This window comes from Mesoplodon densirostris, chromosome 11, assembly GCF_025265405.1.
Source record: "Mesoplodon densirostris isolate mMesDen1 chromosome 11, mMesDen1 primary haplotype, whole genome shotgun sequence".
Taxonomy (NCBI): Eukaryota; Metazoa; Chordata; class Mammalia; order Artiodactyla; family Ziphiidae; genus Mesoplodon; species Mesoplodon densirostris.
The window spans coordinates 43,955,234-43,976,497 of NC_082671.1; the positions used below are offsets into that span (position 1 = coordinate 43,955,234).

The following is a 21,264-nucleotide window of genomic DNA, read 5'->3' on the forward strand; positions in this document are numbered from 1 at the left end:
TGAAGGCTCCTGGAACCATCTTAACCCATTAACCCACCTGCTATCTGCCCAGTGTCAGGTACAGGGGGAGGGGGAGATGTAGTAATGCAGGAAAATTGTGCTCACATGCCAAAAAGGTGCATCCCGATGAGCCTGGAATCTGAGGACAGCTACAGCTGTGCCTCTTCCCTGCTTCCCTTCCCGGAGGCTGGAGGATGGGGAATTCCTGAGGATGGGCTCCAGTGGGCCTAGCTCCCTGAGGAAGTGATGGGAATACCAGGGACCCAGCCTGTATCTTGGTCACCTAAGCCTCACCAGATAGCCTTTCCGAGGAAGAGATCTTTAGGCTGCTGGACTAGGGCACCAGCCCAGAAGGAGAAGCCTCCCCTCCCAAGAGGGTCATTGCAACATGAGGACCAAGGGAGCGTCTGTGGCAGCTCCGGCCCCGCCTACTGTTCCTGGGTGCTAATCCCCAGCACAGACCACTCAGGAGAGGGGATTGGCTGAGGAGCTTGAAGAAGGGGGCGTCGCCACTATCGCGCCCAAGAGTTAAATAGGGGCTGGGGCAAGACGCTCCGGAGAAGCACGCTTTCGCGGGTTCCCGAGCCAGACCATGACCCAGACCCTCAAGCTCGCTTCCAGAGTGTTCCACCGCGTCCGCTGCCCTCCTGAGCTGGGCTCCTCACTGGGCTCCAGAGGCTCGGACTCAGCGCCCCGGGGCTTGGCGGACATCCCAGGCCCCTCCACGCCCGGCTTCCTTGCTGAACTTTTCTGCAAGGGGGGACTGTCACGGCTACACGAGCTTCAGGTAGAGGGCACCGTTCTCGGGACTGAAAGCTGGGGAGGTTGGCTTTAACAACACCCTTAGTGCAGAACGTAGGAGGGAGGGCCAGTGAGAACAGATGCCCATGAATTACGGAAAAGACAAGTTGGGACTGGGGTCGATTGTTCGCCAGGGGCGGAATCTGTCCCAACACCCAGCAGAGGAGTGCGTTCAGAAAGCGCCTTCTCGCTGTGCAGAATTCTGGAGACTCGGTAGATCCAGGACAAGTGCGCGGGAGGCACGTTTGGCTTAAAGTTAGTGCGCTCCTGTACATTCAGTGGAGGCTCGTCCTGAGATGGACAGTCCACGTGAGGAACCTTTAGGGGTTTCTCCGCCCAGGTGACCAAAGAGAGATCCAGAATGTCAGCTTTGCACCAAGTCCCCCCTCCCCGCCCGCCCCCCCCCCCCAGCCCCCCGTTTTGCCAATCACACTCAAACTTCCTAGGGATGGGAAGTGAGGGAAAGAGGAGGAGGGGTTTGCAGCATCAGAGCCTTACACTGCTTGGGAGCAGAAGCTCCCTCTTTCACACCCCAAACAACGCCCTTGGCGTTGGCACGAGCCGAGGTGGCAGTTGCCGGTCCGGGTCTCCAGTGTCCGCTGCTCCTGTTCTCCCAGGTGCAGGGCGCCGCGCGTTTTGGGCCGGTGTGGTTGGCTAGCTTCGGGACGGTGCGCACTGTGTACGTGGCGACCCCTACACTCGTCGAGCAGCTGCTACGACAGGAGGGACCCCGGCCCGAACGCTGCAGCTTCTCACCCTGGGCGGAGCACCGTCGCCGCCGCCAGCGGGCTTGCGGACTGCTCACCGCGTGAGTCCTCTGGCCCCAAAGCCCCGACGCCCAGCTGCGTTCCTCTTTTGTGGCCGGTCTGGAGGCAGTCTGGGGATGTGGAGGGAGGTCGGTCGTTTCCCCCAACCTTCTGGCAAATCGAGGTTTCCACCCCTGTCTGTTTCGCCCAAGCTCAGGTAGAGCCCGGCTCTCGCTTCGCTTTCCGCTCTTTTTTTTGAAGCCAGAATCCTGGGAACTCACGGAAGGGGCTGAGGCACCAGGATCTAGATGTAAAGTAAGGTTCTGTGACTCAGCTTACCCAGGAACCCAGGCCCCTCCGGGGCAGGAAATGAGTAACGAGGGGGGGGGAGGAGGGGGGATGGAAAGCGGGTGCAGGCAGGGGCAGGTTTCTGTACCCCCAAGGGAACAGACGCAGTCCCCCTCCTGGCCGCCCCAGCCCAACACGCTCCTTCTCAAGCGCAACCAGCCCCGTCGGGCCGCCTCTACACACCACCGTCTGCCCTGATGCGCCCCTTCTCCGCACCCCCGCAGGGAAGGCGAAGAATGGCAGAGGCTCCGCAGCCTCCTGGCCCCGCTCCTCCTCCGGCCTCAGGCGGCCGCCCGCTATGCCGGAACCCTGCACGACGTGGTCGGTGACCTTGTGCGGCGACTGCGGCGCCAGCGGGGACTGGGCGCTGGGCCGCCCGCCCTGGTTCGAGACGTGGCAGGAGAGTTTTACAAGTTTGGACTAGAAGGTGAGTCCCTAGACAGGGGCAAGTGTAGGAGACACCTGGTCCGGGTCTCCCGGTGCCCTGACAGCGCCCCCTCCCGGCCAGGCATAGCTGCGGTGCTGCTGGGTTCCCGCCTCGGCTGCCTGGAGGCCGAAGTGCCGCCGGACACAGAGACCTTCATCCGCGCGGTGAGCTCGGTGTTTGTGTCCACACTGTTGACCATGGCGATGCCCAGTTGGCTGCACCGCCTCGTGCCCGGACCCTGGGGCCGCCTCTGCCGAGACTGGGACCAGATGTTTGCATTTGGTAAGGCACGGAAATAAGTAGGAGTGGGGGAGCATAGAGCTGTTCAGCGGTAGTGAGGCGTCCCTGTCCCCTGTTCCCGCAGCCCAGCAGCACGTGGAGCGGCGAGAGGCCGAGGTAGCCATGAGGAGCCAGGGAAAGTCTGAGGGGGACACGGGATTTGGGGCGCACCTGACCTACTTCCTGTTCCGAGAAGAGTTGCCTGCCCCGTCCATCCTAGGGAATGTGACGGAGCTGCTGCTGGCCGGAGTGGACACGGTGAGGTCCTCCCTCCATGTTGGGAGTCCCACTTCCGCAGCTTAACCTCCTCAATCTCAGGGGCCATTTTCCTGCTGCAGGGGATCCATTATGGTCCTCCAGACCAGCTTGGCTTAGCACCTCCTGGGTTCCAGACTGCCTCAGATTCTGCCCCCTAGGCTGGATCCCCACTCTCAACCCCTCTGACTCTGTCACCTGTCCCCTCAGGTGTCCAACACGCTCTCCTGGGCTCTGTATGAACTCTCTCGGCACCCCGAAGTCCAGACGGCACTCCGTTCTGAGATCACAGCTGCCTTGGGCCCCAGCTCCAGTGCCCACCCCTCAGCCACTGCTCTGTCGCAGCTGCCCCTGCTGAAAGCTGTGATCAAGGAAGTGCTAAGGTGAGGGGGCAGAAGAGGAGAGCTAGAGAAGATGCTGGGGAAGCGCTGGGGAAGCAGCTAGCGGATGGGAGCAGGGAGAGAGATCAGAGGAAAATGGTACTTTACGCCTGGCCAAGAATGGGTTTGGAAGTTGGGGGAGTGCATGAGAGGGAGGCTACAGCCCCCAGCTTCCTCTTGTTGTCTCCCTTTTGTGCCCTGCAATCCAGACTGTACCCTGTGGTACCTGGAAATTCCCGTGTCCCAGACAAAGACATTTGTGTGGGTGAATATATTATCCCCAAAAATGTGAGTAGAGCCTATGGGCCCCTTTTGCTGAGCCATCCCTCACTACCTTGGAACTGTTCCTGTTCTCAAATACTCCCAATAAGCCCTTCAAACCCTCTCCTTGGCCTCAATGCCTCTCTAGGATATAATGGGGCAGTAGAGAAAAGTAGCCCCAGAAAACTTCCACATCACAACCAACCCGAGCCTGCCTTAGTCCCAGTCCATAGATCCTGTTCTCTACTTCCCTCCTGGCGTTCCTGGGCCCAAATTGACAAGTTTGTGTTCCTTCCTCACCAGACGCTGGTCACTCTGTGTCACTATGCCACTTCAAGGGATCCCGCCCAGTTCCCAGAGCCAAATTCTTTTCGTCCAGCTCGCTGGCTAGGGGATGGTCCAGCCTCCCACCCATTTGCGTCTCTCCCCTTTGGCTTTGGCAAGCGCAGCTGCATGGGGAGACGCCTGGCAGAGCTTGAGCTGCAAATGGCTTTGGCCCAGGTGAGTGATCTAGATCTTCTACCTTCCCCAGACTGGAGCTCTAAAGCCATGAGCTCTTCTCCTGATAGGCATAGGAAAATATATAAGACTTGGGAGACCTAATCCTCTGAAATATGTCAATCCCATCATAGTCCTGGAGGGTGAGCGAGGGTATTTGGACTATCTTTTCCCTACCGTAATCTCTTAGCATCACTAACTAAGACATCCCCTGCCCGCCACAGGTGCCATTCCAACACTGACCACCCTAACACTAATAATGCCCATTACCAATCAAGCCCACCATCGTAGACCCCTCCCATACTGATAGCCTTCCTCCTCCCTCTCCAGATCTTGATCCACTTTGAGGTGCAGCCTGAGCCAGGTGCTGCCCCAGTCAGACCCATGACCCGGACTGTCCTGGTACCTGAGAGAAGCATCAACCTACAGTTTGTGGACAGATAGTCCTGTGGAAGCACACGGCCATCATCACCGTTTCTCTCATCGTAGGGGTTTATCAGGCACAAGACCAAGATATGTGTATTCCCCTGTGGCCTATCTGACCAAATTGGTTAGAAAGCCATAGCAAAGTGCTTGAAGCAGCCCTGATCGAGGTATGAAATATGCACTTGGCCTGACCCAGCAAGCCCTGAGAAAACCATGGTCCATTTGCCTGCTTAGCCCTTCTGGTCAAATCATATGCATCCTTCAAGGGCCAACTCTGATTTTAACTAATAATGCTGGGTGGCCTGAGGAAGAATTCGACCACTGGCCTTTTGGGGCTTCACAGTATTCACTCTTGCTGCTGGCTAAGCACTTATCATGGCATGAGCTAAGTAATTGTGCATCTGGTCTGCACCTGGTTGATCCTCTCTCCTTGCACGTGAGCTCTTTGAGAGGACGGATGAGGGCTTATTTTGTCTTTATACACCCTGCCAGGGCCTATCCCTGACTGGTTGACACCATATCGATTCTCAGATTGTATTTGGGCAATGTGGCAGAAGGGATAAGCAGCTTGCCAGGCTCTATCTACCCTGCTCCTTCCTCATCTTGCCCCTAGGAAGGTGAGTCTATCCTCACCTGGTGTATGATTTTTAAAAAATACTCCTTGGCTCTCTGGTCACTATTAGGTTTGGCTTGTCCCACCACTTAGGTCACAGGCAGAGATATCTTTGGACCTGTCCCTGCCCAAGCCTTCGTTTTATATATTGAAGTTTTTAAATATTCAGTTTTTAAATTAAAAAACAATTTGAATGTTCCATCCTTGACTTTTGACTGACTTATTTTCCACTCTCACTTCCTATAAGACCTGGAGGCCAGACCATCACACAAATCCTCCACTTTGGTTTCTTAGGTCCTGGGAGTGACCCCATAACAGTGGGAGGTCTAGACGCCTGGGAGAATGGCTTGCATCACAAACCCAGACACATTTCTTTTCTTTTTTTTTTTTTTTTTTGCGGTACGCGGGCCTCTCACTGTTGGGGCCTCTCCCGTTGCGGAGCACAGGCTCCGGACGCGCAGGCTCAGCGGCCATGGCTCACGGGCCCAGCTGCTCCACAGCATGTGGGATCTTCCCGGACCGGGGCACAAACCCGTGTCCCCTGCATCGGCAGGCGGACTCTCAACCACTGCGCCACCAGGGAAGCCCTCTTTTTTTTTTTTTTTTTTTTTTAAATTAATGAAGATACTTTTAATAATTACGGCCATCACAGATTGAGGCAGTGATTTAAATTACAGAACTGTGGTCTAAGTAATTTAGCAATTTTCTTTAATTTTTTATTTTCTTACCTTAATCTTAAAGACTAACCACAGAAACTTACTATTCACTTGTCATTCTACATTTAATTATCTCCAAAATATAGAGAAGATCATTGAGGACAAGATTTTATAAAAATTTGGGGGACTATCACAGGTACATAAAGAGAACTAATTATTAAATTATTCTTTATGTTTGGTCAGTTTTGCCAGACACATTTCTATCTGTAGTGGGAACAGCCAAGTCTGGCTCCTTGTAAGAGATTAAGGGGATGGTGGTGAAAAGTAGCTTCAAGGGCTAGGCTGTTAAAAGGGTGGATAGGGACTTACTGAGACGGCCAGAGATGGCTGACTCTTTGGTAGAAGAGTGCTTTTGGAACCTGGAGTGCCAGGACCAAAGGACACCCTAGCATGGACACTCTGTCCTCTCTGGAGAAGTTGCTCCAAGGCAATTTCCTTCAGAGAAAGACAGGGATACAGACAGAGAAGTGAAGTCAGACATACAGGATGAAAGCCAAGTGTGGAGGTGGCCAGGAGCTCTAGGGCACCAAGGCAGGAGAAGAGGGGTGGGCAGCGGAGCCTCTGTTTCCCTGAGTCAGCATTCTCTGGCCCCCGCCAGAGGCTGGGCTCCGTTCTCCCCTTGTGATGTATATAGATTAACTCATCTTCCATCCAAATACATCTCTCAGCACATTCCCTGCAGCTCCTTCTGTAGCCTAGCTTACTCTCCCCGTGTCAGGACTTGTTCCCCTTCCTCCTGCTCCCCTCCATTCCAATTAGCAGATGGAGACAGAGATTTCACTTCACACTTCCCCCTCCTCTCACCACCTCAGCCCCTGCCCTAGACATGGCTCCCTGACTGCAGAAACTCCGTCAGCCACTGGCCTTCTGGGAGGTATCTATTTATGTAAGACCTACAGAGGGGCAGGGTATACCCAAGGCCCTGTGCAGAGACCAAGGTTTGTGTGCACTTACTGCCCCTCCTCTCAGCTCCTTCTCTACTGGGTTCTCAGTCTCCACCCCCATTCCCTACCACTAAGCTCAACTTGAACCTAAGTGCCCTGATTTTTAGCAGTTTTGAGCTTGGAGGGGAAGTAACGCCCAGCTTCCTCTCAGACCCTTTTCCCTGGAATCATTGGGGAAGATTTTGCACGCCCACACTCCTCATGGGAAAATAGGATGGCTCACTTGAGGAGGGCAGCAGTTCTTATGACCCCTCTCCTGGACAAGAATCTCTTAAAGGTGGAAAAAGGAAAGGAGAGAGGACCCTACAGATCGCTGTTCCCAACTTCCATACCAAGACCTCCAATGGTCCTGAAGGGGAAGGGGACATACCGTCTCACCGGGCCTCGTTTTAGGACGCAGGGCGGAAACAGAGGCGGTGTGTTTGTGTGTTACGTGTGCCTATGCTCTTGGGCATGTCTGAGCCTCCATGTGCGGCCATTGTTGGGGGACAGCCCAGGCTTGGCACAAGCCTCAACCGTGTCATAGCTACCTAAGCCCTGTCTGCCAGGATAAGAACTAAGAGTCACTTGGACTTACTATCTCCCTTTTGGTCTCGACCAGCTGTTCTGTGAAAGGCAAATCAGTGAAGTCTGGCCCTTCTGTCTCCCCAGGTGGGGAATGTGGAAGGTTCTCTCTCTGGGAAACGATTTCCCACTGGAAAAATGGGAGGCTCAGCCTCAATCCTCTCTCCAAGTTGATCCCCTCCAAGGTTGGAGGTGCTGCACTTCAACACTTCCAGGTAACTCAAACCCAAGGACAGCTTTGGTTCCTATATTCCCAGGTGAGTCTGGGTGCCAGCACCGTGGACAGCGACCAAGACCCCTTTTGGAGAGGGATGGAGAAGACCACTTCCTGGGCAAGGATATGTGACCTTTAATAGAGAAGCACTGTCCCCAAAACATCTCCAGGGAGAAGGCAGAGCAGAGTCTTCCCTGAGAGAAGGACCAATAATAGGAAAGGCCTCTGAATCTGACTTAAGCAATGTTATGAAGAAGTTATTTTAATTGCTGATGAATAGTTCACGTAAAAGACAACATCATTCATATAATACACAGCCCCAAGGCCTCAAGAGAAAGGGACCAGGCTTTAGGCTGACAATTAAGCAGCCCTTCCCCAACCTTTTCTCTATAAACAGCAGCCCTCTATGCTGCTGCTTCCAAGCACAAGATCTTCCAGTTCGTATCACTAGCTGGGGCACAGCAGGATCAGACCTGTGACCCTGAATTGCCATAGCAGTAGCTTAAACTGGGGTTGGAGACTCCTAACTCTGGGAAATTCTGTCTGTCTCACTCCAAACGAGCCCAAATTCACTGCATACCACTTCTCTGGGTGAGCACACTACCTGGTAGGGATTAACAGAACCCACAAGATCCCCAGAACTAGAAGGATTGCTCCAGCCTTCCCCATTCCCCAGTGTCTAGGGGGGCTGGAGGAGCTCTCATTCTTGCAAATAACCACTATCCTTCACATGTGCAGTGTCTTATTTCCCCTCATATTTTCCATATCTATTATAACATTTAACACAAATTTCCAAGGCTCTGTGCAACTCCAGATGAAAAACATTTTGGAATTTGTTAACCGGCTATTATTTGAAATAAATGGACCATCAACTAGTCTAGAGATCTTTTTATGCCATCACTGATTTTCTTTGCAATGGCATTCAACCTATCCCTCATTTATCCTCAGTCCAACCCTATGAGGTAGACAGGAAAACCACGGTGGAGAGATTTTTTTCTAAATCACACAACACGCAGGTGTCAGGTCCACCCCTTAGATACTTCTGAGCACTGCCACCTAGCAGCCAATGTGAATTATTCACCACCAAGTGGGAGTTATACCTCCAACTCAGAATCCACTGCTGCATTTGGGATTTGCAGCCTCTGCAGAGAAAACTGCCCACACCTCCCAACCCTCCAGAAAAGCCCCAGATGAGAAAGGAGTCTCCACGTGCATATAAATGATTCTTTATGCCCTCCCCCCATGCAATGGGGGGTGGAGCAGGGGGAAGTACCCCCACCCTCATGCAGGGAATGGGAGGTCAATGTATACTAGTCTTATTGCCAGCTGCCCTGTGGCCATGGGGTGGGGATTGGGGGGGGTCTACAGCCCCTTTCTTCTCGCATTGGACCCCCTTCACCAAGTCACCATAGTGGAGCTGGGGGGCTGGAGGCCCTAGGAGCTGAGGTAAGGACGGTTCTCTAGGGAAGAAAAGATGCTCTCCCCACCTGCCCACTGGCTGCCGCAAGATGAGTGTGGGGAGTTGTCAGTGGGGGCTGGAATGTCATCCAGGCACCTCTACCCAGTGGGCAGTAGAGGCCAGACAATGTCTCCAGCTTGAGGCTGCCCACAGAGATCCTCAGTGGTGGGGCAGTGTGCCCCAAACACCTTGTCCAGGTGGTACCTCCAGCAGCCATGACAGCTTATCTCTGGCTGATGCATTGATTCAAGATCCCCACTCCTGGAGTTTAGTTCAGACTGTGGTGACCCTCATGACAACCTCACGGCCAGAATGGGAACTGGAACGGGGATCTGGTGGCCGCAGCTGTCCAAGTAGATGCAGGATTGTGTAACCACAGCGCTGAGGCAAGAGCGTCCGCATGCGCTGGGCGGCCAGGGGGCGGTTGGTGGCCCCAGTGGGGGGGCCCGTCCGTGAGGTCCTGGGGCCCGGCTTCCCTGCCGTCCCTCCCCCTGCATCTCCTCCTATGTCCTTGGTCTTGTCGTAATTCAGGACCTTCCACTGCTGGTTTACTGCCTGCCAGCGCTTGAAGATACGGTAGACAGAGGAGCCTTCATGGACGATGAGGCCTGAGCAAGAGGATAAGAAATCCAGGGTCAACTGCTGCCCAGACCTAGGCCAGAGGTACTTAAGCAAGCATTTCTTCAGGGGGAGGAGACAGGGTTTGCAAAGGGCCTGGAGAAGCAGGGAAGGGAGATAGCCCTAAAGGCCCCCAATGGTAGAAAAATGTGGCCATGAAACTGAGAGAATGGGCAGGGAAAATTAAGTGTGTGAGTTGGAGGAAGATGCTGAGCAGGTGAGAGAGAGGTATCCTCACCTATGCAGACGACATCCATGAAGCCGTACATGCCGTAGCAGATCTGAAAGAGCAGATCTTGCCGTTGCCACTTGGCTGAAGGGCTGAGTGAGGACCAGATGAGCCAGGAGATGCTGGCGACAAGGAAGAGTGAGCCCAGAACTATGGCTGCAATCTGGACTTTCTCAATGACCGTCAGGGAGATGGCCTGCCACTGTGTGGGAGAAAAGGCTCCAAAAAGTCACAGAAAGAGACAGAGGGCCAGATTAGGGTGGCCCTGAATAGAAGGATGCACCAGGAGCCTTCCTGAAACCCTTCAGGCAGGATTAACAATCTGCTTCTCTGTGCCTTGATCACATCTAGAATGTGGCAACTCTCACATTGTTTGAGATCATTTTCTGTCTTATTTTAGAAAGGCATGATCAGGCAGGTGCTCTGAAGCCAGAGCATCTAGGTTTGAATTCCAAATCCTTACTCCATTACTTACGGGCTGAGTAACATAACTATTAGGATTATTATGAAGATTAAGAGTTAATGCACACCAAGAACTTGACACATAGAAAACTCTACATGTTTGCTACCAGCAGTAGCAGCAGCACTACCATCTTTTCCTCTTTTGTTATCCCAGGGCCTGGAACACAGGTGGCGCCCAATAAATGTCTTTGTGAGTAAATGAAGGAAGGGAGGATTTACAGACAGACACAAAATTATGGCAATGGTAGGAAGGGTGACTTTGAAAGCAAGAGTAAATGGATAAATATGCTCCCTGGAGGGTCCCTGATTCTAATTGCTGAAAGGCCCTTGGCCCAGTCTCAGAGTTCTCCCCTTGCACCTCACCTGCAAGGGATTCTTGGTGCTGATCGCCAGGACCTGGTACTTGAAGTAGCAGAGCTCACAGCTCCAGGAGCCCCGCTCGCTGATCCAGCGGATGAGGCAGGGCTGGTGAGTGCAGCGCACGGAGCCGTCGCAGCGGCAGGGGCTCAGGAGCTCCCCCTGGAGGAAGAGTGAGGAGGGTTCCTGTCAGCTATCGCCACCCGACCCCAGTCCTCTCCACTACAGGAGAGGAAAACCTCCTCTCCAGGTCAGTCAGTCTCCCACCTTAAAAAAAAAAAAAAAAAAAAATCAGGCTTTTCACCCAAGACAGGGCAAGAAGCTAAGGCTGCAGCCTAAAAGAAAAAAATTAGAGCTCAAGGTAAACTTCCCTGGCCCAATAGAAGAGACATGGAACGGGACTGGGGCGGGGCGGGGGAGGGTTGGCCGGTGAATACTGGGTCTTCCCTGTTTCCAGAGTTTGAGGAGGGTGCTCTTTAAGGGTTCCCAAATGGAAGGCTACCACTTAGGATCTGGAGAGACAGGAGGGAAGGGTCAGAGCTTCTGAGCCATGCCTTCCTAACCCACTCTCCATCACTGTAAAGTATTTTACAGATGTGGTGCAGACTGGGATAGGTTACAGCCCTCAGTTTCCACGTATCAAAAAGGGGGAAATCCTAAGGGTGTGAGTGGAGGGTGTTCCCCTTTAATCAAAGAGTAATTTCTCACGACATAGAGACCCCCCCCCCCATACTATCCCGGGACAACTTTGTCCATAACATTAAACAGAGGATATTCTTTGGAATGAGAAGGAAAGTTGTGGAATGGGAAGTGAAGAAAAGTGCCCCACGTAGAGAACTATTGAGGAAGGCAAGGGCACCGGCTGGGCCCCTCCCTTCAAGAAGCATTCTCCTCTCTGCCCACCTCCCAGAGGATAGGCCCTCTCAGCCTACAGAGACCCTGGGGTGAGAGAAGTGGGCGAGAAAGGGTGTCTCAGTTAAGGGGAGAGATTTTGAGCCCTCCCAGGAGAAAGCCCCACCCCTTCCTGGGGACCCCTGATCCCCCTCCACGCCAAATCTGCGCTCCCGGAGTCTCCAGTCAAGCCCCCCAACCTCACTCCATTTCCACCCCGGGCGCTGGGTCCCGCCCAGCTTCCTCAGGCCCCGCCCCCTGTTCCCGGTCTCCCCGGGCGCCCCAGGTGCGCGCCCCACCCCTCCCCGCCCCGCCGGATGCCCGGGCCTTACCTGCTCCGGGCCCTGGAAGCAGATTCGGCACTGGGGGGTTCGGAGCCCGCTGTCCAGGCTGCTGCTGAGCGACAGGGCGTCCAGCGCGCCCGGGGGCGGCGGCGGCGGCGGCGGCGCGGGCGGCGGCGGGGGTCCGGCCCGCGGCTCCTTGTCGCCGGCCAGGCCCCGGGCCCTCGGCTGGGACCCGTAATACTCCTCTTCGTCTCCGTCGCCGTCCCGGGTCGAGCAGCCGGCGAAGGGCGCCCAGCCGCAGCCGCCTCCCCCGCCCCCCCGGGGCTGCGGCTCGGCCCGGGGCCGCCCCCCGCCCGTCAGCACCAGCAGCTTCAGCTCGTTCAGGAACATGCGGAGCCGAGACTTGAGCATCGTCCGGGCGCCGGGGGGCGGGGGGCGGCGTGCAAGGGGGACTCTCGGGCGGCTGGGGGAAGGGAGAGGACAAGGCCGGGAAGGGGGCGCGCGCTGGAGAGCCGAGCCCGGCCGGGGTCTTCGGGGCCTGCGAGAGCCGTTCACTGCTGCCACAGCCGGGTTTGCGGGGCTTGCGGAGCCGAGAGGGCTGGCCGCCCGGGGGCGGCGGGGCGGGCAGCCATGGCCGGGGCAGTGGGCGGGGAGGGGGGCTCAGGGTGTCGCGCCCCGCGGGTCCGGGTCCGGGGCGGGCCGGGCTCCCGGGGTTACGCGCCGTGGTCCTCCTGCGGCGGGGCCGCCCCCCATCGCCGTCCTCCTGGCCCCAGTCCCGCTCCGGCTCGCGGCTCCGGCTCGGCCCGTGCGCTCGGTGGTGGCAAATGGCGGCTCCTTCCGGCGGCGGCGGCGGCGGAGACCCCCCCGGAGCGGCGGGCGGGCGGGGCGGGAGCCGGGGAGCCGGTGAGGGATGGAGGGAGGGGCGGGGCGGGGAAGGGGAGTGGAGGAGAAGTGGCCGCGGCTGCGCATCCCCGCCCTGCCCGGCACGAGCAGGTGTCCCCAGAGGCGGGGGCGAGTGTGCGAGCCCGGGGGAGGGTGGAGGGAGGGGAGTGGCCAAGGAAAGGGGGTGTGCGCACGGGTAGAATAGGTGTGTGAATGGGGGTGTGTGTGTTGGGGGGGTGAGCGGGTGAGGATGGAAGGTGAGTGGTCAAAGACGCAGGTGCACCAGGGAGGGAGAGGCCTGTGCAAAATGGGAGTGTGCAAAGCAAGCAAGCTATGCAACTGTCAGAGGTGAGTGAGCAAGAGATGGACTCAAGCAATAAACACTTTTACACAAAAGACTGAAAAGTGTGCACGGTGTGTGACTGGAAAAGAGATGAGTAAGGGATCGAATTGGATTGTAAGAGAAACAGAAGTGTGTAATTGTAATGTGTGAGGGAGGTGAGTGAGCAAGGGAGACTGGAGTGCTAAAGGGATGAGTGTCTTTCCTGGTATTCTCCTGACCCACCACCACTGCAACTGAAGTGAACAATACGTAACACACACACATGCTTAGCTCTTTGCTTTTATGGGGGTCTTGACCCTGAGAACCAGTTGTACCCCGTCATCACATTATTTCTGCCTTACACTTACATCCTCCCTCTCCTCTCCTTTTCAGTGCTTAGAGAAAAGGAATTCCACGGGAGCTCACTGGGTCAAACACACTGGAAAAAACTAATTAGTAAAAGGGTAATTAACAGGAGAAGGGAGGGTATGTAATCAGGGACAGACTGTCAAACTAAGGATCCTCAATAGAAAGTGATTAAGGAGAGTAATGCTCTTATGAAGCATTCAAATATTTTGGATGGTGGATGAATGAACCAGAAAAAGGGGCTGGAACCCAAGTCATCATAGAGGATGGCTTCTATTTTAAAAACAGTGAGTGGAGGGTGAGGCTAAAGTGGACCCTGCTGGTGTAGGATGGAAGTTTGACACACTCAGAGACACTTAGCCTTCCAGAAGGTTTACAAACCAACCAATCCTAGCAAAATAGCCAATGAAACATACTCCTCACAAGCCCCTTAGCCAGTTAAGACCTTGAGATTTTTTCTTACTAGTGTCCCAGTTGCCTTTGCCAGCAAGGGCCCAAAACTACAACCAGCAGAATGCAAAGAGGGGGAATCTGTACTGACATGTCTTCCATTTTGCCCTGGAGCATGGTTTATATTAACCTCAAGCCTGAACTCTCACATCCTCAGGCGGATGGTTAAGGAGAATAGAAGTTAGGGCCCAAGGAGAGCAAAAGAGTAATAGAATGGTTTCAGATTTTAGACAGTTTATCATAAATGAGACACTGATTCCTTCCTTCCCTTATTCCCATTCCCCCAAAGGGTTGGGAGATAAAGAAGTTGGAGCCACTAAGACAAGGGAAGTCAGAGAAACTTGCCTGTTGTCTACCTAGATGTCTGTGAACAGAGGCTATTTGGGACAAGTCTGTTCTGAGGAGGGGCAAGGGCTAAGAAAGCTTGCAATAGGGGAAAAAAGGGAAACACAACGACCCCATATAAGGAGTCACAAGGTGTTGCAGAAGGGCACAGTCATTTTCATGCAGCGTGGTGGTAACTTCCTTGCACATGCTCACTCCTATATCTATCCATCTATATGTGCTGTATATAGTATCATACACATATATATACACATACACACATATGTCATAGCATCTTACTGCAGAAAAGAACCTTAAAGGTCAAGTATTCCTGTTTCCAGCTCATCAATAACTTCTCTGCCAGAAGGTATCTGGTCTCTGCCTTAACACTCCCAGGAAGAGGTGAAAGTTGGGAAGAGGTAACGGCATTACCTTGCCACTCTTCCTGTTGGATTACTGTATTAATCTTCCTTCCATCAAGCCTTTAATCCTAGTTTTGACCTCATATGGGTACTGTCTACTCCCTATTTTATATGACCACATATAAAATATGTGGCTGTATCTTTACAGATAGCCTTATCACTAGTTTAAAGGACACACAAAAAAACCCCACATAAATACAGGAAGCAAGCACTCAGTAAAAATTTGTTGAATGAGTGAAACAAAGACACAAATGAGAATATGTTTTTCCGATAGCGGTGGAGCAGAAAGACGACAGCACCACCTCCCGTCCCCCGACCCACCTCCCCGCAAGGAGAGAGAGTGAGAGACGGGTAGTGAGACTGGAGATGCACTTCAGGCTCGGCTTCCAGCCCAGTGTTGGGAATCCTGGGTGGCCCAGGTTGCCATGGCATCGCGTTGGACTCCACCCTCTCTCTTCTCCCGCCCCACCTCCGAGCCAGAGTTACGGCAGCCAGTCACGTGCCCTGCTGCGTAACCACACCTCTGCTTCTCCAAGCAATGTCAAGCGGTCACGTGTGATAGCAACAGATCACGTGGTTGCCATCGCCCCTCCGCCCCTTTCCCCTCCCCGCTCCCGGCTGCCCCTCTGCGCCTGAGTAGTATGGTCACGTGCTCCGAACGTCCGGCGTTCGCCCCGCCCCCTCGATTTCCGCGCGCCTCTTTGGCAGCTGGTCACATGGTGAGGGTGGGGGTAAAGGGGGCCGCTCTATCCTGCGGCCTGTGTCTATGGTCGGGCCCGTAGCGTCCAGCTGCCCCGGACCGAGCTCGAGTGTATGGCGCCGCAGGAACCGGCTCCGGGGCCCCGATAACGGGCCGCCCCCGCAGCTCCAGACACGGGGTGAGGTAAGTGTAGCCCTTTCCAGGAATGGAGACCATACTCGCCCTCCACGGCTTCCTACGCGGGTTGGCTATGGAAGGGTCGCTCGAGGGCGGGAAGTGGGGCAGGGTGTGATATGTTCCTTTGTGGCCGTAGGAAGGTGCAATTTCAGGGACTGGGTGTAGGGTCTTCGATGTAGGGAGTGTGTCGTGTGGCATTTCCCTTGTGCGGGGTTCGATCGCCCCAAAGGAAAATGCATTTTTTTATTCTAGGAGCTCACGCGGCTGGAGGGGTTGGGGTTAGGGTCATTGTTTTACCTGGGAGTCGGCATCATGGAACTTTGGGAAAGGGACGGGATGCTGTTGGTGTTGTCTTTGTGATGTCTTTTGTGGGAGTCACTTTGTTGCTGCAGGCTCATACCATCCGAACTGTGGAAGGAATTTCGGTGGTAGGAGTCTCTGTGATTGTAGGGTCTCCTCTGGTCTGAGAATGGCTACCCCTCGATATGAGCCAGTGGCTGAGATTGGTGTTGGTGCCTATGGGACGGTGTATAAGGCCCGTGATCCCCACAGTGGCCACTTTGTGGCCCTCAAGAGCGTAAGAGTCCCCAATGGAGGAGGTGCTGGAGGGGGCCTGCCCATCAGCACAGTCCGTGAGGTGGCTTTACTGCGGCGGCTGGAGGCTTTTGAGCATCCCAATGTTGTGCGGTGAGAAGATGGAGGGTTGGGAGTGGGTAGTAAAAGGGAAAAGGCAACCTAACCTATAGGTGTGGAGTGGTGGTCAGGAGAGAAGTGGGGACCCTGAGGGAATAGAGGAGGCCATGTTGGGTCAAAGATGATTGCTCAGTGAGTTACCATTTGTTCCGGACAGGCTGATGGACGTCTGTGCCACAGCCCGAACTGACCGGGAGACCAAAGTGACCCTGGTGTTTGAGCATGTGGACCAAGACCTAAGGACATATCTGGACAAGGCACCCCCGCCAGGCTTGCCAGTGGAGACCATCAAGGTGAGTAAGGTGGGCAGACACTGAGAGGTAGATTGGGACCTTTGTAGTAGCATCTGTTGTGATTTCAGGTATGGTGCCTAGTTCAGTGTCTCTGTACCTCCCCCTTCCAAACCAGGATCTGATGCGTCAGTTTCTAAGAGGCCTAGATTTCCTTCATGCCAACTGCATCGTTCATCGAGACCTGAAGCCAGAGAACATTCTGGTGACAAGTGGTGGGACAGTCAAGCTGGCCGACTTTGGCCTGGCCAGAATCTACAGCTACCAGATGGCACTTACACCTGTGGTCAGTAGAATGATGGTAGCCAAAATGGGTTCTGGCTGGGGGAGGAGAGTGATTGCCCATAGCAGTTGAGAAGGCATTTGTTTTTCACATCCTTGATTTTAGTGAAGCAGTTGTGCTTCAGGGTAATTCGTAGGGCCCTCATCCACTCTTCTTATTCCCGTTAGGTTGTTACACTCTGGTACCGTGCTCCAGAAGTTCTTTTGCAGTCTACATATGCAACACCTGTGGACATGTGGAGTGTTGGCTGTATCTTTGCAGAGATGTTTCGTCGAAAGTATGGGCCCCAAGTATCCTGAACATCTTGAATTTCCCAAATCTCATATTCATAAACCACATCCATACCCTGCCCACTCTTGCACTTGAATTCTACTGGCCACCTTGTCCGTAACCAGCAGCTCTGAAATGTCATGGAATTAGGAATTTCGTAGCCCTTTATTCTTCTTACCCTGTGTTTTGGGCCACTAAGCAGTAGTCGTTCTACTACCATATCTTTGAAAATGACTGCTACCTAAATGAATGTCTCTTTTCACCTTAGGCCTCTCTTCTGTGGAAACTCTGAAGCTGACCAGTTAGGCAAAATCTTTGAGTAAGTGACCTGCAGAGGGGAAGAGTTTTCCATTCTGAGTCCTCCTCTTTCTGCTGAGCCCTGAATGGCAACTGGCTCTGCCCCTGGAGATGGGGGCTGGAGAAGGGCCCTCCTGACCAGAATTCTCCTGTTCCCCATAGCCTGATCGGACTGCCCCCAGAGGATGACTGGCCCCGAGATGTGTCTCTACCCCGAGGAGCCTTTTCCCCCAGAGGGCCCCGCCCCGTGCAGTCGGTGGTACCTGAGATGGAAGAGTCTGGAGCACAGCTGCTGCTGGTACTGGGCTTGGGCGTGGGCATGGGGTGAGATTGGGGTGGAAAATGGAGCAGGATAAAAGGGACCCAAACACATGGTGGTTACTGAGACTTGTTGGTGGATGGGCTAGTTTTTATTGCTGCTTTGAATGGCTGTCCACAAAGAGGGATATAGAAAGTAGCCCATCCTGGGTATTGTTGGGGGTGTGCAGAAGTCTTTTTTCATGGTTTTCTGACCTTTGCCTCCCTTCTCAGGAGATGCTGACTTTTAACCCACACAAGCGAATCTCTGCCTTCCGAGCCCTGCAGCACTCTTATCTACATAAGGCAGAAGGTAACCCAGAGTGAGCCATGGAATGGTTGCAACAGAACCAAGAGAAGAGAAGGCAACATTTCCCTTCCTTTGAACATTTGAGTGGAGAGACCCCCACTAAGAAGGTGATCTCTGCCTTCATCTCTGAGGCTATGGAGACGACTCCAACTTTTTATAGAGAATATTTTGCTGCCTTAATGACATTCCCCTCCCACCCCTCCTTTTGAGGCTTATCCTCTTGCCCCCTCTGTGTCCTTACACCAAGGGGTATGTCCCTTGTTCTTCCCCTTCCCTATACCTTGATATTGGGATCCTTTTTTATACAGGAAAAACAACAAAACAAAGAAATCTGGTCTTTTTTTTTTTTTTTTAATGTTTCTTTCTCTGGTTGGCTTTGCCATTTGGGGATTTGAAAAAACCATCTGGAAGATGGAACTTCCCTGCACATTCTCCTTAGGTCACAGGGCCTACATAGTCAGTGGAACCCCTCAGCTAACTAAAGAGAAGAAAAGGCACTTACGTTGCTTCTTTGATTATGGAGTTTAAATGGTTTTTATTTTTATATTCACTGAACTTCCCCAAACAGAGTCCTGCTTATTACAAGAGTGCTTGGTTTTCTCTCTGGATCTGTCCCTGATTTACTCTTGGAGCAAAGATGTGTTGAGATGGTCTAGTATGTGGAAGGGAGAAGAGGGGAAACAGCCAGGAATGACTCCAACCCCCATCCCATTTCATGCACTGCCAGGAGCTTCCCATATCCACTTAGGGAGAAGAGGAAGGAAGGTTTTCCTTTATTCCTTATAATCTTGCTCCCAACAAAACATGTCAAGGCATAAAGCCTAGCTATTCAATCATCTTTAGGGAGCATGGCAAAGGGCCTTTCCTTTTTCTCAAACAAAAAGGGCTATAGACCCCAGGTTTTCCCTAAGGGAGGAAGAAAAAGCTTAGGGAAAGCAGACAGCAGGAGAGAAGTCAGAAGGGTCCAAAGTCTCATAGAAAGGCACTGGGGTTGGCTCGAGGATCCTTCTGATTCCGAAATCTCATTGCTAGCCAAACACCAAGGATCTGTAGAAGCAAAGGGAAAGAGATAAGCACCAATTCTGAATCTCTGGGGCTAAGACTTAGAGATGTAGAGAAAGGACATAAGGGAACTAGAGAATGTTACCTCTGTAAAGCTAAAGAAGAGTCCAACACCCCCCAGGATTTTCAGGGCTTCATCTGAATGCTTAAGAAACTTTTCTCCACACATCTGGCACGTGGGGCTCCGGCTCTTGCAGATCTGAGGATAAAACACACGTATGTGTGTTCAGAGGATGCAGAATTACTACAGTGCTCTATCGTAATATCTATGGTGAATGACCCTAGAAATAATCTTCCAGTTCCTGATCAGTACCCTACAGACTGGAATCTCACTTGGCTAATTCTCCAGTCTCTGTATCCACCCCGCCACTCCCACCAGCACACAGCCCCAATACAAGTGAGCTACTAGAGAGAGGCAATCACATTCAAACTCAAATCTGCCAGTTTGGGCATTGGCCTTACCCAGTGTCTGTCCATTCCTGCCCCGGCACCCTGCACCCTTTCCCACACCAACTCACTGCAGTGCAGAAAGCATAATCTTGTTGGTCCAGGGTTGTGAGGTTGAACAAGCCACAGCAATCAAAACTTCTTTCCAGTTCATCCCGGGTCTTGTTGCTCATGACCCACCAAGAAGCATTGATGACATCTGTCTGGAGGGTATAGGCAGAAGGAAATTATTTGCTGCTAACCTTAAGAATCCCTACATCCTGATCCCAGTTCAAGTGCCTCCGTTTCCCTGTTTGAGTGAAGGGAGTTAACATCCTTCAGAAGGGTGCAGACACAATGATAACTATCCACTTCCTCTGGATCATCCTCATGGACAATAAGCCAGACATCCCAGAGGAAGCAAATGGCTCAAGATTCTGGAAGTAGTGGACCTAAGAATGACCTTTGGGGCCAGGCTGAGAGTAAGGAGTTAGTTAAAGATTAGAGGGGGAAAAAAATCAAGTACTTGAAAGGGCACCCTCTTACCTGTTTGCTTAGGTTAATAGCCAGACATGAGCAAGAGATTCCAAACTGGAAGATGAAGACCAAACCAAGGATGATCATGTACTGAGAGGAAGAGTTATGGAAAAAAAAAAAAAGTCCTAGATTCTTTTATGTTCCACCTATAATAACTATCTGATCTAGTCATAGAACTTATAAAATTATGTCAGTTGAAAACAATAAAATCATCAGCTTCTGTTTCATAGAGTATGGTGTAAGGGAGGGCAAGGAGACATCCTCAAGATCCCTGAGGTCTCCTACCCTTGTCACTAACTTCCTAGCTGACTCGGCCCTCCCAAGAGCCCCAGTGCCCCCATCACTTCAGGTCAGGATACAAAGAACAGCAGTACTTGGTGGTGGTTGACAGCACCCACCAGTCCAGCCACTGCGATGAGAAGAAGGAAGACTCCCACAGCAATGACTCCTCCGATGATGTGGATGCTGGACACCAGACCCAGGCCCTTAGCCCAAGCAGCCACTCCAATGAGCAACAAGCCTACCAGCTATGGGAAACAGAGCAGGATACATCTCAAAGAATTCTAGTGTGCACCACAGCCAAAGGCCATGGCGGGGGGCGGGGGCGGGGGCGGGACCAGGGGGTTGGACAAAAAAGGAGAACTGAGTTTTATGTGAATGAGGGAGAGGAGGTGCTACTATCAGGACCGGGAGCATCCCTGGGCGTTCCTCCCTTCAGAGGTCAGAACGGCTGGGATAGAGGTGGGAGGTGGCAGGGATAGTAGAGTCTATGAATATAAAATGGAACATTTAGCTTCATCCATCACTTCTATTTGGGAGAAACTTAAGTTCACAAGAGGGAGGGCTGGGCCTTTATGCCCACAGCCTTCAGTTCATTACCCTCACCCCCAGACAAACCCTCTGATCACCGGAAGTCTCCCCTCATCCCACGGAAGTCCCCAGGAATTCCCTCTTCGCCGGAAGTTCCCGGGAATCTTCCCGGAATCCCCAGTACACCCCTCTCCCCATGGGAAGTACCCTAGAGATTCTCCCTGCTCGCTTTTCCGCCCTGAAGCTTCCCCCACCTCCAAAACCTCACCATGTAGACTACGTTGAGCGCGCACAGCGCATTCTTGGAGCAGGCAAAGCCTCCGCAAACCATCTCCCCGGCTTTGGGGACCCAAGTGGTCCCAAGGACTTGGGGGGAGGGTCGTGGATACCGTCTTCTTGGACCCCGACAGCTTCTGTCTCTTTAAATCGAGTCCAGCCAAACCCAATCCTCTGCGCCTGCACCGTCCCACCCCTGCCTTTGCATTGGCGAAACTCGGGGCTAATCCAGAACGTCGATGGCCTGAATGCCAATCAATCTGCACTGCGTCACTGAACCGCCTGCCGGCCCCTCCTT

The 21,264-nt window shown here is 53.3% G+C and overlaps 4 protein-coding genes across 6 annotated transcripts; 2 read left to right on the top strand and 2 right to left on the bottom strand.

Annotated features, from left to right (window-relative positions):
• Nucleotides 1-592: 592 nt before the first annotated feature.
• LOC132499308 (25-hydroxyvitamin D-1 alpha hydroxylase, mitochondrial) lies at nt 593-4,439 on the top strand. Its single transcript, XM_060113837.1, has 9 exons — nt 593-787; nt 1,419-1,609; nt 2,120-2,322; nt 2,404-2,604; nt 2,687-2,859; nt 3,067-3,239; nt 3,446-3,524; nt 3,801-3,998; nt 4,326-4,439. Exons 1-9 carry the CDS (start codon nt 593-595, stop codon nt 4,437-4,439), a joined length of 1,527 nt encoding a protein of 508 aa, XP_059969820.1.
• A 3,351-nt stretch (nt 4,440-7,790) lies between these two features.
• On the bottom strand, nt 7,791-12,289 carry MARCHF9 (membrane associated ring-CH-type finger 9). Its single transcript, XM_060112683.1, has 4 exons — nt 11,821-12,289; nt 10,604-10,759; nt 9,788-9,980; nt 7,791-9,539 (listed from the first exon to the last, which is right to left on the bottom strand). The coding sequence occupies exons 1-4, from the start codon at nt 12,181-12,183 to the stop codon at nt 9,205-9,207; spliced, it is 1,047 nt and encodes a 348-aa protein (XP_059968666.1). The 5' UTR covers nt 12,184-12,289; the 3' UTR covers nt 7,791-9,204.
• Nucleotides 12,290-15,226: 2,937 nt separating this feature from the next.
• Nucleotides 15,227-18,426, top strand: CDK4 (cyclin dependent kinase 4). Of its 2 annotated transcripts, none has more exons than XM_060112285.1 (8): nt 15,227-15,421; nt 15,808-16,102; nt 16,266-16,401; nt 16,517-16,684; nt 16,849-16,958; nt 17,220-17,270; nt 17,411-17,546; nt 17,780-18,426. In XM_060112285.1, the coding sequence occupies exons 2-8, from the start codon at nt 15,885-15,887 to the stop codon at nt 17,870-17,872; spliced, it is 912 nt and encodes a 303-aa protein (XP_059968268.1). In that variant the 5' UTR covers nt 15,227-15,421; nt 15,808-15,884; the 3' UTR covers nt 17,873-18,426. The 2 variants fall into 2 exon arrangements, with proteins under 2 accessions (XP_059968268.1, XP_059968267.1); XM_060112284.1 differs by having other exon boundaries at nt 15,228-15,421; nt 15,866-16,102; nt 17,780-18,425.
• Nucleotides 18,115-21,211, bottom strand: TSPAN31 (tetraspanin 31). 2 transcript variants are annotated; one of them, XM_060112286.1, is made up of 6 exons: nt 20,959-21,211; nt 20,240-20,407; nt 19,890-19,970; nt 19,436-19,567; nt 19,003-19,116; nt 18,116-18,902 (listed from the first exon to the last, which is right to left on the bottom strand). In XM_060112286.1, exons 1-6 carry the CDS (start codon nt 21,019-21,021, stop codon nt 18,828-18,830), a joined length of 633 nt encoding a protein of 210 aa, XP_059968269.1. In that variant the 5' UTR covers nt 21,022-21,211; the 3' UTR covers nt 18,116-18,827. The 2 variants fall into 2 exon arrangements, with proteins under 2 accessions (XP_059968271.1, XP_059968269.1); XM_060112288.1 differs by lacking the exons at nt 19,890-19,970; nt 20,240-20,407 and having other exon boundaries at nt 18,115-18,902; nt 20,959-21,209.
• Between the last annotated feature and the right edge of the window lie 53 nt (nt 21,212-21,264).